Source organism: Carassius carassius, chromosome 44 (assembly GCF_963082965.1).
Source record: "Carassius carassius chromosome 44, fCarCar2.1, whole genome shotgun sequence".
Classification (NCBI taxonomy): Eukaryota; Metazoa; Chordata; class Actinopteri; order Cypriniformes; family Cyprinidae; genus Carassius; species Carassius carassius.
The window spans coordinates 1,667,311-1,680,210 of NC_081798.1; the positions used below are offsets into that span (position 1 = coordinate 1,667,311).

The 12,900-nt window shown below is 33.5% G+C and overlaps 1 protein-coding gene across 2 annotated transcripts in view; it reads left to right on the forward strand.

Annotated features, from left to right (window-relative positions):
* Positions 1 to 11,140, forward strand: part of LOC132126286 (echinoderm microtubule-associated protein-like 6) — a 50,393-nt gene extending 39,253 nt beyond the window's left edge. For both annotated transcript variants that reach the window (XM_059537456.1, XM_059537457.1), the window contains 11 exons: positions 821 to 994; positions 2,090 to 2,298; positions 3,000 to 3,157; positions 3,901 to 4,015; positions 4,085 to 4,273; positions 5,528 to 5,700; positions 5,785 to 5,947; positions 7,113 to 7,216; positions 7,295 to 7,448; positions 10,037 to 10,137; positions 10,214 to 11,140. In XM_059537456.1, coding sequence (XP_059393439.1) covers positions 821 to 994; positions 2,090 to 2,298; positions 3,000 to 3,157; positions 3,901 to 4,015; positions 4,085 to 4,273; positions 5,528 to 5,700; positions 5,785 to 5,947; positions 7,113 to 7,216; positions 7,295 to 7,448; positions 10,037 to 10,137; positions 10,214 to 10,238 — 1,565 coding nt within the window. In that variant the 3' untranslated portion in view covers positions 10,239 to 11,140. The remainder of the gene's footprint in view (positions 1 to 820; positions 995 to 2,089; positions 2,299 to 2,999; positions 3,158 to 3,900; positions 4,016 to 4,084; positions 4,274 to 5,527; positions 5,701 to 5,784; positions 5,948 to 7,112; positions 7,217 to 7,294; positions 7,449 to 10,036; positions 10,138 to 10,213) is intronic.
* The last annotated feature ends 1,760 nt before the right edge of the window (positions 11,141 to 12,900 follow it).

Below are 12,900 nucleotides of genomic sequence, written 5' to 3' on the forward strand. Positions count from 1 at the left end.
TCCCAGACTGCTTTATGAACAGTGTTGGGGAAGTGACTAACTAAAAGAAGCGACGTTATAATTTTCCTACAATACAATGTACAACTATATTGTTTTCAAATTAGAGTAGCTATTCCAGCAACAGTCTATTTTTTTTCAAACCATACTGAATATTTAATTCAGTGCTGCTTTTTAGCACAATGTTTTCAACTCATTTGTTTATGCATTTATGCGGTTATTTATTTGCATTTATTTATGCATTTTTCTATGCATGTAGTGTATTTATGAATTTATCTATACATTTACTGCATTTATTTTAGCATTTCTTATTATTTATTCATTTAAGCTTGCATGCATTTGTCTTTGCATTTAGTGCATTTATTTTTGCAGTTATTTATATGCATTTATTTATGAATTTCTGCCTTTATGCATTTTTCTATAAGTTTAGTGCATTGATTATAGTTATTTAAATGCATTTTTATGCTTTTATTTAGGTGTATGAATTGATTAATTCATTTATGCTTCTATTAGGGCTGGGCGATATATCTAACGATATGATCATGCACATCTAATCAGTAAAGCTGCTTCCGTGATTAACACAAAATCTCCATCACCTGCTTTCAAATGGAGAGGCATTTAATAGACAGAGCCGTAGATCACTGACAAGCTACGCAATATCGCATTCATTATCGAAGGCGATTCATCTTGGATAATCTAAAACACCTAATATGGATTTTATGTGTCTTGTGCTGAAAGGAGCAGTTGTGGATCTGTCCTTCAGCTGAGGACTGGCGGTCGTAATGTGATGTTGGTCTGTGTGTTTGTGTGTGTGTGTCTGTAGGCCTGGCACCATCTATTCACGTGTGGGATGCCATGAGCAAACAGACACTGTCAGTGCTGCGCTGCTCTCACGCCAAAGGTCTCGGATACGTCAACTTCAGCGCCACGGGAAAACTGCTGCTGTCTGTGGGAGTGGATCCGGAGCACACCATCACTGTGTGGAGATGGCAGGAAGGTGTGTGAAAACCAGTGGGTTTAACTGAATATAGACTTAAAGTAGCCCTGCATCTGAAAAAAGGCTTAACATTAGCTAGTCTGATGATGATCAAACATTCTAAAATATCATTCAAATCCATCACATGCAGTTTGTTCAAAAGTCCTTTACATACAAACCTTACATGAAGAAAAGTCATTTATATATATATATAAAGGGAAATCTCGTAAAATCAGATTTTTGTAGAAAATTTTTGAATTCTGAATTTTTTTATTCTGATTTTACATTTCAGAATTTTGACAGTTTTCTCTCTGATTTTTGAGTTTGCATCTCACGTTTCTGTTTTTTCTTTCTGCACTAGAATAAAAAAAAATTAAAAGCTCAGAACTGCGAGTTATAAAACCTGAATTCCTGACTAAAACCATAAAAAAAACATCTAGAATTTAAAAAAGCTAACAAAAATAAAATAAAATAATTTGCTTTGACATTATGCTTTAAATTAGTTAGGCCACTAAAATAACAAGCTAAAACTGAAACGAATAAAAACCTACATATTAATGATATGATGAAAACATGCAACAAAATTACTAAAACTTTAAAAGTGCAGTGAAAAAGTTAAATGAAAAAAAAAAATCTGCATATAAAAATTATAATGGTATCTTAATGATACTAAAATAGCACTGGTAATGACAATTCTTTATTTAAAAAAACACTTTAGAAATGGCAATAGTGAGTTAATATCTTGCAATTAAGTCTTTTTCTTTCAAAAAAGCTATAAACTCAGAATTGTTGAAAAGTTTTTTTTTTCTGAGAAAAAAAATATTGAACTGCAATTAAAATTTGTATGTTTTGGTTGGATATGGTTTTTAAAAAAAACTTTCTACAAAACTATATATATATATATATATATAATGGCAATTAAATTGACCTTTTTTTTTGTTTTTTCATTCCATGTTGGAAATAAGCTTCCATTGTCAAAAGAAAAAAAACGCTATGAAATGGCGATCTTATTGTGAAAGCCTGACGTGTTTGATCCTAACAGACACTGTTTCTGGAATCAGTAGGAAGCAGGTATTGGAACGATTAGTTGTGAATGTCTTCATCATGTGACCTCAGGCTCCAGGGTCTGCAGTAAAGGTGGTCACAGCGACCGGATCTTCGTGGTGGAGTTCAGGCCGGACTCGGACACTCAGTTTGTGTCGGTGGGGATCAAACACATCAAGTTCTGGACGCTGGTGGGAGGCTCTCTGCTCTATAAGAAGGGAGTGATTGGAGCGGTGGAGGACGGACGCATGCAGACCATGCTCTCTGTGGCCTTTGGAGCCGTGAGTCTTTCTCATCTAGCATTAGTTCGCTGGTTTTTATCCAGAATGGATTTGCAGTGCACTGATTACAGGAAGTGCTCCCATGGTGCTGTCTGGGGTTAATTGTGTTCCTCAGATTAGATGCGTAGAATAATTTTTTCTTTAGTAAAATATTATTGTAGATACTATATCATTGTAGTTAAATTGAGATTAATTAAATATTAAATATTTTCAATAAATTTTTATCTTTCAGTTTTCAGTTTTAATTTGAAATCAATTCCATTTAAATTTGCATTCAAGTTTAGTCTTTTTGTTGTGTTGTTGTCGTTTTTTAATTATTATAATTTTTTTATGCCTGTAGAGTTTCTATGAATTTCAACAAATTGTTACATTATTTCAATATGAGAAATGTTGTCTTATCAATATATATATATATACATAGAGAGAGAGAGAGATACAAATATATAGAAACATTTAACTAAATTGAGCTTAATAAAGAGACTATTATCTTTTATACAGCACAAACTGAGTTTGTTATATAATACATTTTACTAAATTAAATTAATTAAAAGTTACTTCCTGTTTTATAAATGTGAAGCTTCTTTTGAAACAATCTGTATTATGTAAAGCACTAAATATAAATAAGTATAAGAATGCTGTATGTTAAATCTCATGCTTATCTGTGCATATGAAATGATTTTGTCATGTGTTTTGTCCGGCAGAATAACCTGACGTTCACGGGGGCCATAAACGGTGATGTGTACGTGTGGCGAGAGCATTTCCTGGTGCGTGTGGTGGCTAAAGCTCATACAGGACCAGTGTTCACCATGTACACCACGCTCCGAGACGGACTCATCGTGACCGGAGGCAAAGAGAGACCGTGAGTCCAGCTCCACAACACACACACGTGCTGACATGTCAGTCTCATGTGCTTTTTAAAAATCATTTGCAGCAACTTTGTTTTGACCGTAAAGACAATAATTCTTACACCTTGAATAAAAGTTAAAAGGTTTGTTAATGTTTTTGAAAGAAGTCTCTTCTGCTCACCAAGGGCTGCATTTATTTGATTATAAATACAGTAAAAATTTTGAAATATTATTACTATTTATAATAATTGTTTTTTTGTATGAATATCTTTTAAAGTGTAATTTATTTCTGATGTGCAGCTGTATTTTCAGCATCATTATTCTACTCTTCAGTGTCACATGATCTTCAGAAATCATTCTGATATGATGATTCGCTGCTCAAGAAACTTTAATTTTTATCATCAGTGTTTTGTGGCAACCGTGATTTTTATTGTTAAGTTAATTTAGTTTATATTTAATGTAATTTTAGTTTTCAGGAGTCTTTGATGAATGACATCAAAAGAACAGCATTAATTTGAAATATAACAGTATTAATATCTTAAATGACACTTTTGATCAATTGAATGCATTTGAAATAAAATGCATTCAATTGCATTTGCAAATGCATTGAATGCATAAAATGTTAATTTCTTAAAAACATACCATGGTACCGTGGTGTACAGTAAGTGTATATATTTTAAGGTAATATTTTATTAAATTGATAGTATGTGCGCACAGAACATGAGCATAATGTCATTGCTTCATTATGCATGCGCAGGACTAAAGAGGGCGGCGCTGTGAAACTGTGGGATCAGGAAATGAAGAGATGCAGAGCGTTTCAGCTGGAGACAGGACTTCCTGTTGAGACGGTCAGATCTGTGTGCAGAGGAAAGGTCAGTCATGCTCATGAGCACCCATTTCAAGTAAAGACAGTAGTAAGATGTTTGTTCATTGGATGGCAGGGAAAGATCTTGGTGGGAACGAAGGATGGCGAGATCATCGAGGTCGGAGAGAAGAACGCCGCCTCCAACACAATGATAAACGGACACACACAGGGGCGCATCTGGGGTCTGGCCACACACCCCTCCAAAGACGTCTTCATTTCCGCCAGCGATGATGGAACCATCCGCATCTGGGACCTGGCCGATAAGGTGAGGGATTGTGGGTAGTGGAGATGTCACACTACGGCTCAAGAGTTTAGGGTCAATAAGACGATATAACTAGTATTTTTATTCTGCAAGGAAATGTTTAAAAGTGACAGTAAGGACATTTGTAATGTTGCAAAAAAAATATTTTTTAAATAAACGCTGCTCTTTTGAACTTTTTGTACATCAGAGAATGATGAAACATAAAATATATCGCAGTTTCCACAAAAATGTGAATCAGCGCAACTGTTTTCAACATTGATAATAATCAGACATGTTTCTTGAGCAGCAAATCATCATATTAGAATCTCATGTTCTGCAGCAGCAGCTCTTAAAGTCATAGCAGCCGAATAACCTAATATCCCAGCTGTATGTTATGTATGGGTACTTGATTGATTGATTGGTTGAAGGGTACTTGATTGATTGATTGGTTGGTTGATTGATTGGTTGAAGGGTACTTGATTGATTGGTTCAAGGGTACTTGATTGATTGGTTGATGGGTACTTGATTGATTGGTTGGTTGGTTGATGGGTACTTGACTGATTGATTGGTTGAAGGGTACTTGATTGATTGATTGGTTGGTTGGTTGGTTGATTGGTTGAAGGGTACTTGATTGATTGGTTGATGGGTACTTGATTGATTGGTTGGTTGGTTGATGGGTACTTGTTTGGTTGATGGGTACTTGACTGATTGATTGGTTGAAGGGTACTTGATTGATTGATTGGTTGGTTGGTTGAAGGGTACTTGATTGATTGATTGGTTCAAGGGTACTTGATTGATTTGGTTGGTTGATTGATTGATGGGTACTTGATTGGTTGGTTGATTGATCTTTTTGTGTTTTCACATACCAAGTGCCAAAATCTTCATGTTTTGGTAAATGGTAAATGGACTGCATTTATATAGTGCTTTCAACAGACCACATGGCCATCCAAAGCGCTTTTACAAGTTGCCTCACATTCACCCATTCACACACTCATTCATACACCGACTGCGGTGTCAGCCATTCAAGGCGCCATCCAGCTCGTCGGGAGCAGCTGGGGTTAGGTGTCTTGCTCAAGGACACCTCGACACTTGGTCAGGTGGAGTCGGGGATTGAACCACCAACCTTCCAGTTTGTAGACAACCTACATGAACCACAGAGCCACTGTTCAGAATTTTGTAACATTCTGAAGTAAAGAATACTCAAAAACTGAAACGTACAATTTTCAGATTAAACATGACTGAAGAGCACCAGAGGGTTGATCATTTTTTGTCTTACAGAAACTTCTGAACAAAGTGAGTCTGGGTCATCCGGCGAAGTGCACAGCGTACAGTCCCAACGGTGAGATGGTGTCCATCGGGATGGAGAATGGAGAGTTCATCGTGCTGCTGGTGAATTCACTGAGCGTATGGGCCAAGAAGAGAGACCGCAGCGTGGCCATCCAGGACATTCGGTCAGAAGACACTCTGCATGACAAATACACAACAGAACACATGATGATGAAAGCATGCATTCTCAAGCCATGTTTCTCACGCAGGTTCAGCTCTGATAACCGGCTGCTGGCCGTCGGCTCGGTGGAGTGTGCTGTCGATTTCTACGATCTGACTCTGGGGCCGTCTCTCAATCGGATTGGCTACTGCAAAGATATTCCTGGATTTGTGATCCAGCTGGACTTCTCTGCCGACAGCAAATACATCGAGGTACAATCATTCAGAAAACAATAGAGCACAGGTATAGCCAAAAACACATTGTATGGGTCAAAATGTAAAGATCATGTTCCATGAAGATACTTTGTAAATTTCCTTCCGTAAATATATCAAAACTTCAGTTTTGCTTAGTAATATGCATTGCTAAGATTCTAATGTTGGACAAATGTAGAGGTGATTTTCTCAGTATTTAGATTCTAGATTTTCAAATACTGTCCAATCCTAACAAACCATCAATGGAAAGCTTATTTATTCAGCTTTCAGATTTTTTAATTGACATTTAAGACTGGTTTTGTGGTCCAGGGATCACAAATAATCAGAAATAGTTTTTTTTTTATCACATACAAAGTAGAGATGTAATGGGTCAAAATATTTCTTAATGCACACAAAAAAAATTTTTGCGCATGCACATTTTGCTGAAATAAAGGGTTTTGCATGGAGTTTGAGTCAACAAAAATATTTTGTTTAAAAGCATCGACTTAAAAGTCACCAGCTAAAACGCATGTGAAACTTAAACAGTTTTGTGACACTTGAGATTTTTTTTTGTTTACAGTGTACAATAGAACAATTAAAAATGAACATATACTTGGCACTAGGTCTCTTAAAACATGTCAAGTGACCTTCATATGACCCTTCATAATTCAAATTAGATTCACAATAATAAAACAGTAAACCAACAGCATTAATGTAGCACAATTTTTTTTTTAAATATCAACATTTATTTATGTAAACATATTTACCACCATTGTTTCTGGCCACTTTTTCTATGTTCTCGAACAAATATTTAGATTTTCAAAATATTTGTTCAAGAATATAGAAAAAGTGGGCAAAAACAATTTTAAATAATCACAAAATATATATTTTGCCCTTCTTATATTTAAATTTGAAAAAATGCTACGTCACATATGAAGAAAAATTTCCTCTTTTTTTGTAGCCAAATATTTTTTGAAACATTTGTCTACTACAATCTCTTTAATTTCACATTTTAAATGGTGGATAGAAAATCAATCTAGGTTGATATCTATTCCATTCACATTTGCAAATGTATTTTCTTGTCCCTGAAGTACATTTTGAAATATATTTTGGTATATGAAGGATGAAACTAAATATAATTTTCATGTAGTCTGTGTAAGTAACACTGCTGTGATTGAATGTGCAGGTCTCTACCGGTTCATACAAACGTCAGGTTCATGAGGTTCCCAGCGGGAAGATCGTCCCAGAACAAGCCCTGATTGATCGGATCACCTGGGCGACCTGGACCAGGTGAGGACACAGATCAGTGCAGTTAACGCTCCTCAGAAATGACCTCAGTGTCCTGTAATGAAGCTCTTTTTCCTGTAGTGTTCTAGGTGACGAGGTTCTGGGCATCTGGCCGCGTAACGCAGACAAGGCAGACGTGAACTGCGCCTGTGTTTCTCACGCCGGGCTCAACGTGGTCACCGGAGATGATTTTGGACTTGTAAAGCTCTTCGACTTCCCCTGCTCCGAGAAATTTGTGAGTAAAAAGGTTGACTGATAATATAGTTACATTTCACAGAATGAAAAAAAAAATTCTGGTTGTAGAAATTAACTATATAAGTAATGTAAATCACTTTGCGTGAGTATTCTGTATGTATGCAGATAAACTTGGATATAACACGCATCCAAACTCATGTAAACACTTGAAATATTAAATTACAGTTACATTTTGTGTAAGGTTTATTTAGTTAATGCAATAATATGAACTAACAATCAGCAATACATCTGTTTCAGCTTTTATTAGTCTTTGTTAATTTATATATATATATATATATTAGGGGTGTAACGGTACGCAAAAATCACTGTTCAGTACGTACATCGGTTTTAAAGTCACGGTTCGGTTCATTTTCGGTACAGTAAGGGAAAGAAATGCAAACATTAAACTGCAGGTTGTTTATTACTATACACTTTTTAAAAAAATACTTTTTAATAAAATATATATAAAATAAAAATAGAATAAGAAATAAAATACTGCTGCAAAGTTCTCCACTAAATAAAATACTCTGACTCAAACCCATATCATATAATAAAATATAATGAAAAATATAAATAAATAACTATGATTACAGTGCAGCATTACCAATCCCAGCATGCTGCTGCTGTAGGTGACATAGAGGGAGGCCGCCGACAGACCAGGCTCTTGTCTTCATGACAACAATATCTATACTTCATGTTGAGCATAAATATAAAGCCTACTGATAAAAGACACCGTCAACAGTATTGACGACAAAATAGACTATGTTTGACAGGTGCAATATTTGAAAATCGATCATTATTAATAAATTTTTTTAATTACATTTATATCTGAATTTGTCAACCTATAGATTTTCAAACATCAAAGTATCATGAATTAATATGTATTTGTGTACAAAATGACATATAAACATATTTTCCTATTCTATTTTGCCTGGAAACGCTTCCAACACGCTTGCGTGTCGCGTGAAAAATAGGCGTCGGTTCTATTTCTAGCATGCATTCGGTACACACGTGCAAAACGGTCCGGTACGAATACACGTACCGTTACACCCCTAATATACATATACACATACACACATATACATACACATATACACATATATACATATACATATATACACACACGTATACACACGTATACACATGTATATATATATATACACATATTTTTTAAACCTTATTATTAATCAATAAGATTTAATATTAAATCTTATTATCAACCATAATAGCCCTTTAGTATTTAACCCTTTTATTATTAGCCATTATTATTCTTAACCATATTGAAAATTTATTATGAATTCTTATTAAAATGAACCATATTAACACTTTGCTATCAAACCTTAATATTATCTACCACATTAACCCTTTATTATTAACCCCTATTATAATAAAAAAAATCTTGCCCCTTTCAGACTTTCACTCTGTTTATTTACAAACGTAAAAAAACAACACTAACACTAGCTTCTCTTATCTTTTTGTATCCTGTCTATTTGTTTTATTATTTATTATATAATTAACATGTACTGTGTTAAGATAACTGAGACTTGTTATAGGACTTGTATATCATTGCTCTTTTCTTGTTTTTAATTGCTTCCATTGTCCTTATTAGTCATTCTATGAAAATACTAAATGTAAATGTTATTAACATTATTAACCCTTTGTTGTGAAACCTTGGTATTATTAACCATATTATCCCTTAATTATTGAACCTTTTTACTGACCATGTTAACCCTTTATTATTAAACCTTATAATTAACCACATAAACCTAACCTATTATCAAACCTTAGTATTATTAACTATATTAATATTTTATTTTAAACCATATTATTAATAAGATTTCATATTTAAGAGCTAATCTAATCAACCATAATAACCCTTATTAACACATAAATATCTTTATTTTTAACTATATTAACCATTAATTATATCACCCTCATTAATAACTTTAACCACATTAAACCTTTATTATCAAACATTAGTATTATTAACCCTTTATTAATCCTTACGCTAATCCTTTATTATTAACCCTTATTTTAATTAACCATAATATTATTAGCCATTTTATCCCTTTATAATCAACCATATTAACCCTTAATTATTGAACTAGTGTTATCAACCATATTAATCCTTTATTAATCCCTACGCTAATCCTTTATTATTAACCCTAATTATAATTAACCATATTAACCCCTTATTAACAATTATAAGTAATTTTTTAACCATATTAACCCTTTATTAATCCCTACGCTAATTCTTTTATTATTAACCCTTTATAATTGAACTAGTATTATTAACCATATAAACCCCTTAATAACACTTACAAGTAAAAATTTTTAACCATATTAACCATTTATTAATCCTTACACTAATCTATTATTATTAACCCTTATTATAATTAACCATATTAAGCCCTTGTTTTAACCTTTTATTGTTAGCCATAGTTTATAATTATCTATGTTAACCCTTTATTACAATCCACCATATTAACCCTATATTATTGAACTAGTTTTATTAAACATATTTATTCCCTGAATTGTTTATTTTAGAGTATTGGATATTTTTTACTGATGGGTTGCATTTCTTCAAAGGCCAAACACAAGCGTTACTTCGGCCACTCAGCCCACGTGACCAACATTCGTTTCTCTTACGATGACAAATATGTGATAAGTGTAGGAGGCAACGATTGTAGGTGAGCTCACATCCATCCATCCATCTGTCTATAGGTCTGTCTGTACTGTTATTAATGCATCTCCTGTGTCTCTCAGTGTGTTCGTATGGAGATGCATCTGATGGGCCTCCACACAGCTGGGAATCTCTCCTCCAAACATCAAGCCGGAGATACCTCCAGCATCCAGATGCTGCACTTCTGTTATGCTGCGTTTTACCCCTCTAGACCTGATAGATCCTAGACGAGTCTGAGCTCGAAGAGGGTTTTTTAACCATTCTGTGAAGTGCAATGTTTACGCTTACGTGTACTTTCACAAAGAAAAAGGAAAAAGATACACTCATAACTCATGCCACTGTTTCAGAAATAAATGTATTTTTTGTTCGGATTCTGAAGTGCCTTGGAGACACAGTTTGCTGATCTTTGCCCCGAAATGTTCATATGATGCATATATGGTGCTAAATGTCCACTTAGAGCTTTTTACAATTCTTTTAAAAACCATGCATTATGCAATTTCTTTTCTTCTTTATCTTCTTTTTACATTTTGTACATAAATGTCAACTCACTAAATGCTCTTCCTGTTAAAATATCAAAGTATCCAAATACATGGGACTCAGGAGAAATTAAGTACTGTAATGTGTAGACGTTATATTTGACCTGTGCTATTTTTGTTAAAATATTTATTTTTTATGTACGTACCTGCGTATGACGTATGCAAATTAGTCTGTGGGCGTATATGAAAATTGAAAATGCAAAAAACTCGCTGTCCAAATATTAGTTATATGAAATGTACGTAGTAGCGTTGTTTGCCATGCGCTGTTTGTAGCCAATGACGTGACAGCAGCTGTTTATCGTGCGCAGATATCTCGTTAAATCTGTCATTTGTATGTTCGTGTTTTTGTAATTCGTCTGATCAGAGGTCAGTCTAATTGAAAGCTATATAATAATGCATGAATCGAAGTCTGTGTGGTTGTTGATCATGAATGAATACTGTTGTTTGATAATTAAAGACAACTGTGCTCACATGAAACTCAGTGTGTGTCCGTTTTTCACCAGATGATGGCAGTGTGTGTATAAACTCTGTTTCTCAAAACACAATTATTTGTAACCCTATTCAATGAGACGCACAAGATAAGAAGTGGAAATTATTATTGGATACAGTATTTAATAAGTTACACAAGGTGAAAAAAAGTTTAATTAATAAATATCGACATAATGCTCGGTTGATTATTCAGTATATTAAGACAAAAGTTTTGTATTATGCATTACATGTTTAAATAGTCATGTCATTACTTGACACCACACACACATAAATATCACACACACATGATTTGGCATCAGAAAGATTTAAAAAAAAAAATATTTTTCTTTTTTTTTATACGTTTCTTCTGCTTATCAAGGCTGTATTTATTTGATCAAAAATACAGAAAGAATTATGAAATATTATTGCAATTTAAAAATAGTTTCTATTTTAATATACTTTAAAATATAAATTATTCCTGTGGTGCAAAGCTGAATCATTACTCCAGTGTCACATGATCCTTCAGAAATCATACTTATATGCTGATTCATGTTTTTTTTAAACCTATGATACTTTTTTCATGATTCATTCTAGAATGAAAATAATAATAATATGGTTGAAAAAGATTCAAGCTGAATGGCCCGTGAACTTTGTGCGATGCACAGCTTTGACTCAGAGTTCCATTCTCATGATACTAATCGCAAATAAAAGAAAATAATAGAGTGATTATTAATAAGCTGCATTCCAGATCCACCCACCACACTGCAGAGAGAGTCATGAGTCATCAGTCTCATCAAATACACAGACACACTTCAACATGCCACGCTGTTTCAGTCAGGCTGTACTTGCTTAAGCGTGGTGAATGTACTGGGTACTATAGTAAAATCACCCATGGTAACAGTATGGTGTGTACAGTATAAAGCATGATTAATGCGGCTTTTGTATTGGTGTCAAATCATTTCACACGTGTTTATGTGCCACACAAGCAGTTTCACAATTATAATCCTTCAGACAACAGTCTTAAACACTCTCAGCAGCATTCATTTGTTTTTGACTTTTGAGAGATCGTCATGAATTTAAAATCAACACTATTTGTTCTCAAAACGTGTCTGGATACAGATTTTTAATGATTAAAAAAAAACCGGTGTTAATTTTTTTTTTTACATTTAAAAATAAAAACAATAACATGATATAAATAAATCCCCCCTCCAATAAATCTATATTGTAAACGCATAAATGAAATAAATGTACTCATTAAATCCCAATAAAATAAATGTAGTAAATAAATAAATAAAAATAACCCCCCCCCCCTCCAATAAAAAATAAATACATACATTGTAAACTAAATAAATTATATAAATGGACTATTTGATTCCCACCAATAAAATTAATAATTAATAAAACAAATGTACTAAATAAACAAACATGTACTGAATAAATCCCCCTAAATACATAATGTCTCCGCCATTAAAAAATAAATAAATAAAAATAAAATAAAATGTTAAAATAAATGATACAATAAATGTAGTAAATATATAAATAACCCAATAAAATTAATTTAGTAAACAAAAAATAATTTCCCCAATAAAATGAATGCACTGAAATGCAGATGTTTGCTCTGATGAATCACAGACACATCTGTACAAACACTCCTGGTCACATCAGGTGTTTCTGTCACATGACTTTACGATGACTTTCACACTGAACGAAGCGTTTGAGACACAGCTCAGCTACATTAATGTTTGACAGACGTAAATAACACATCC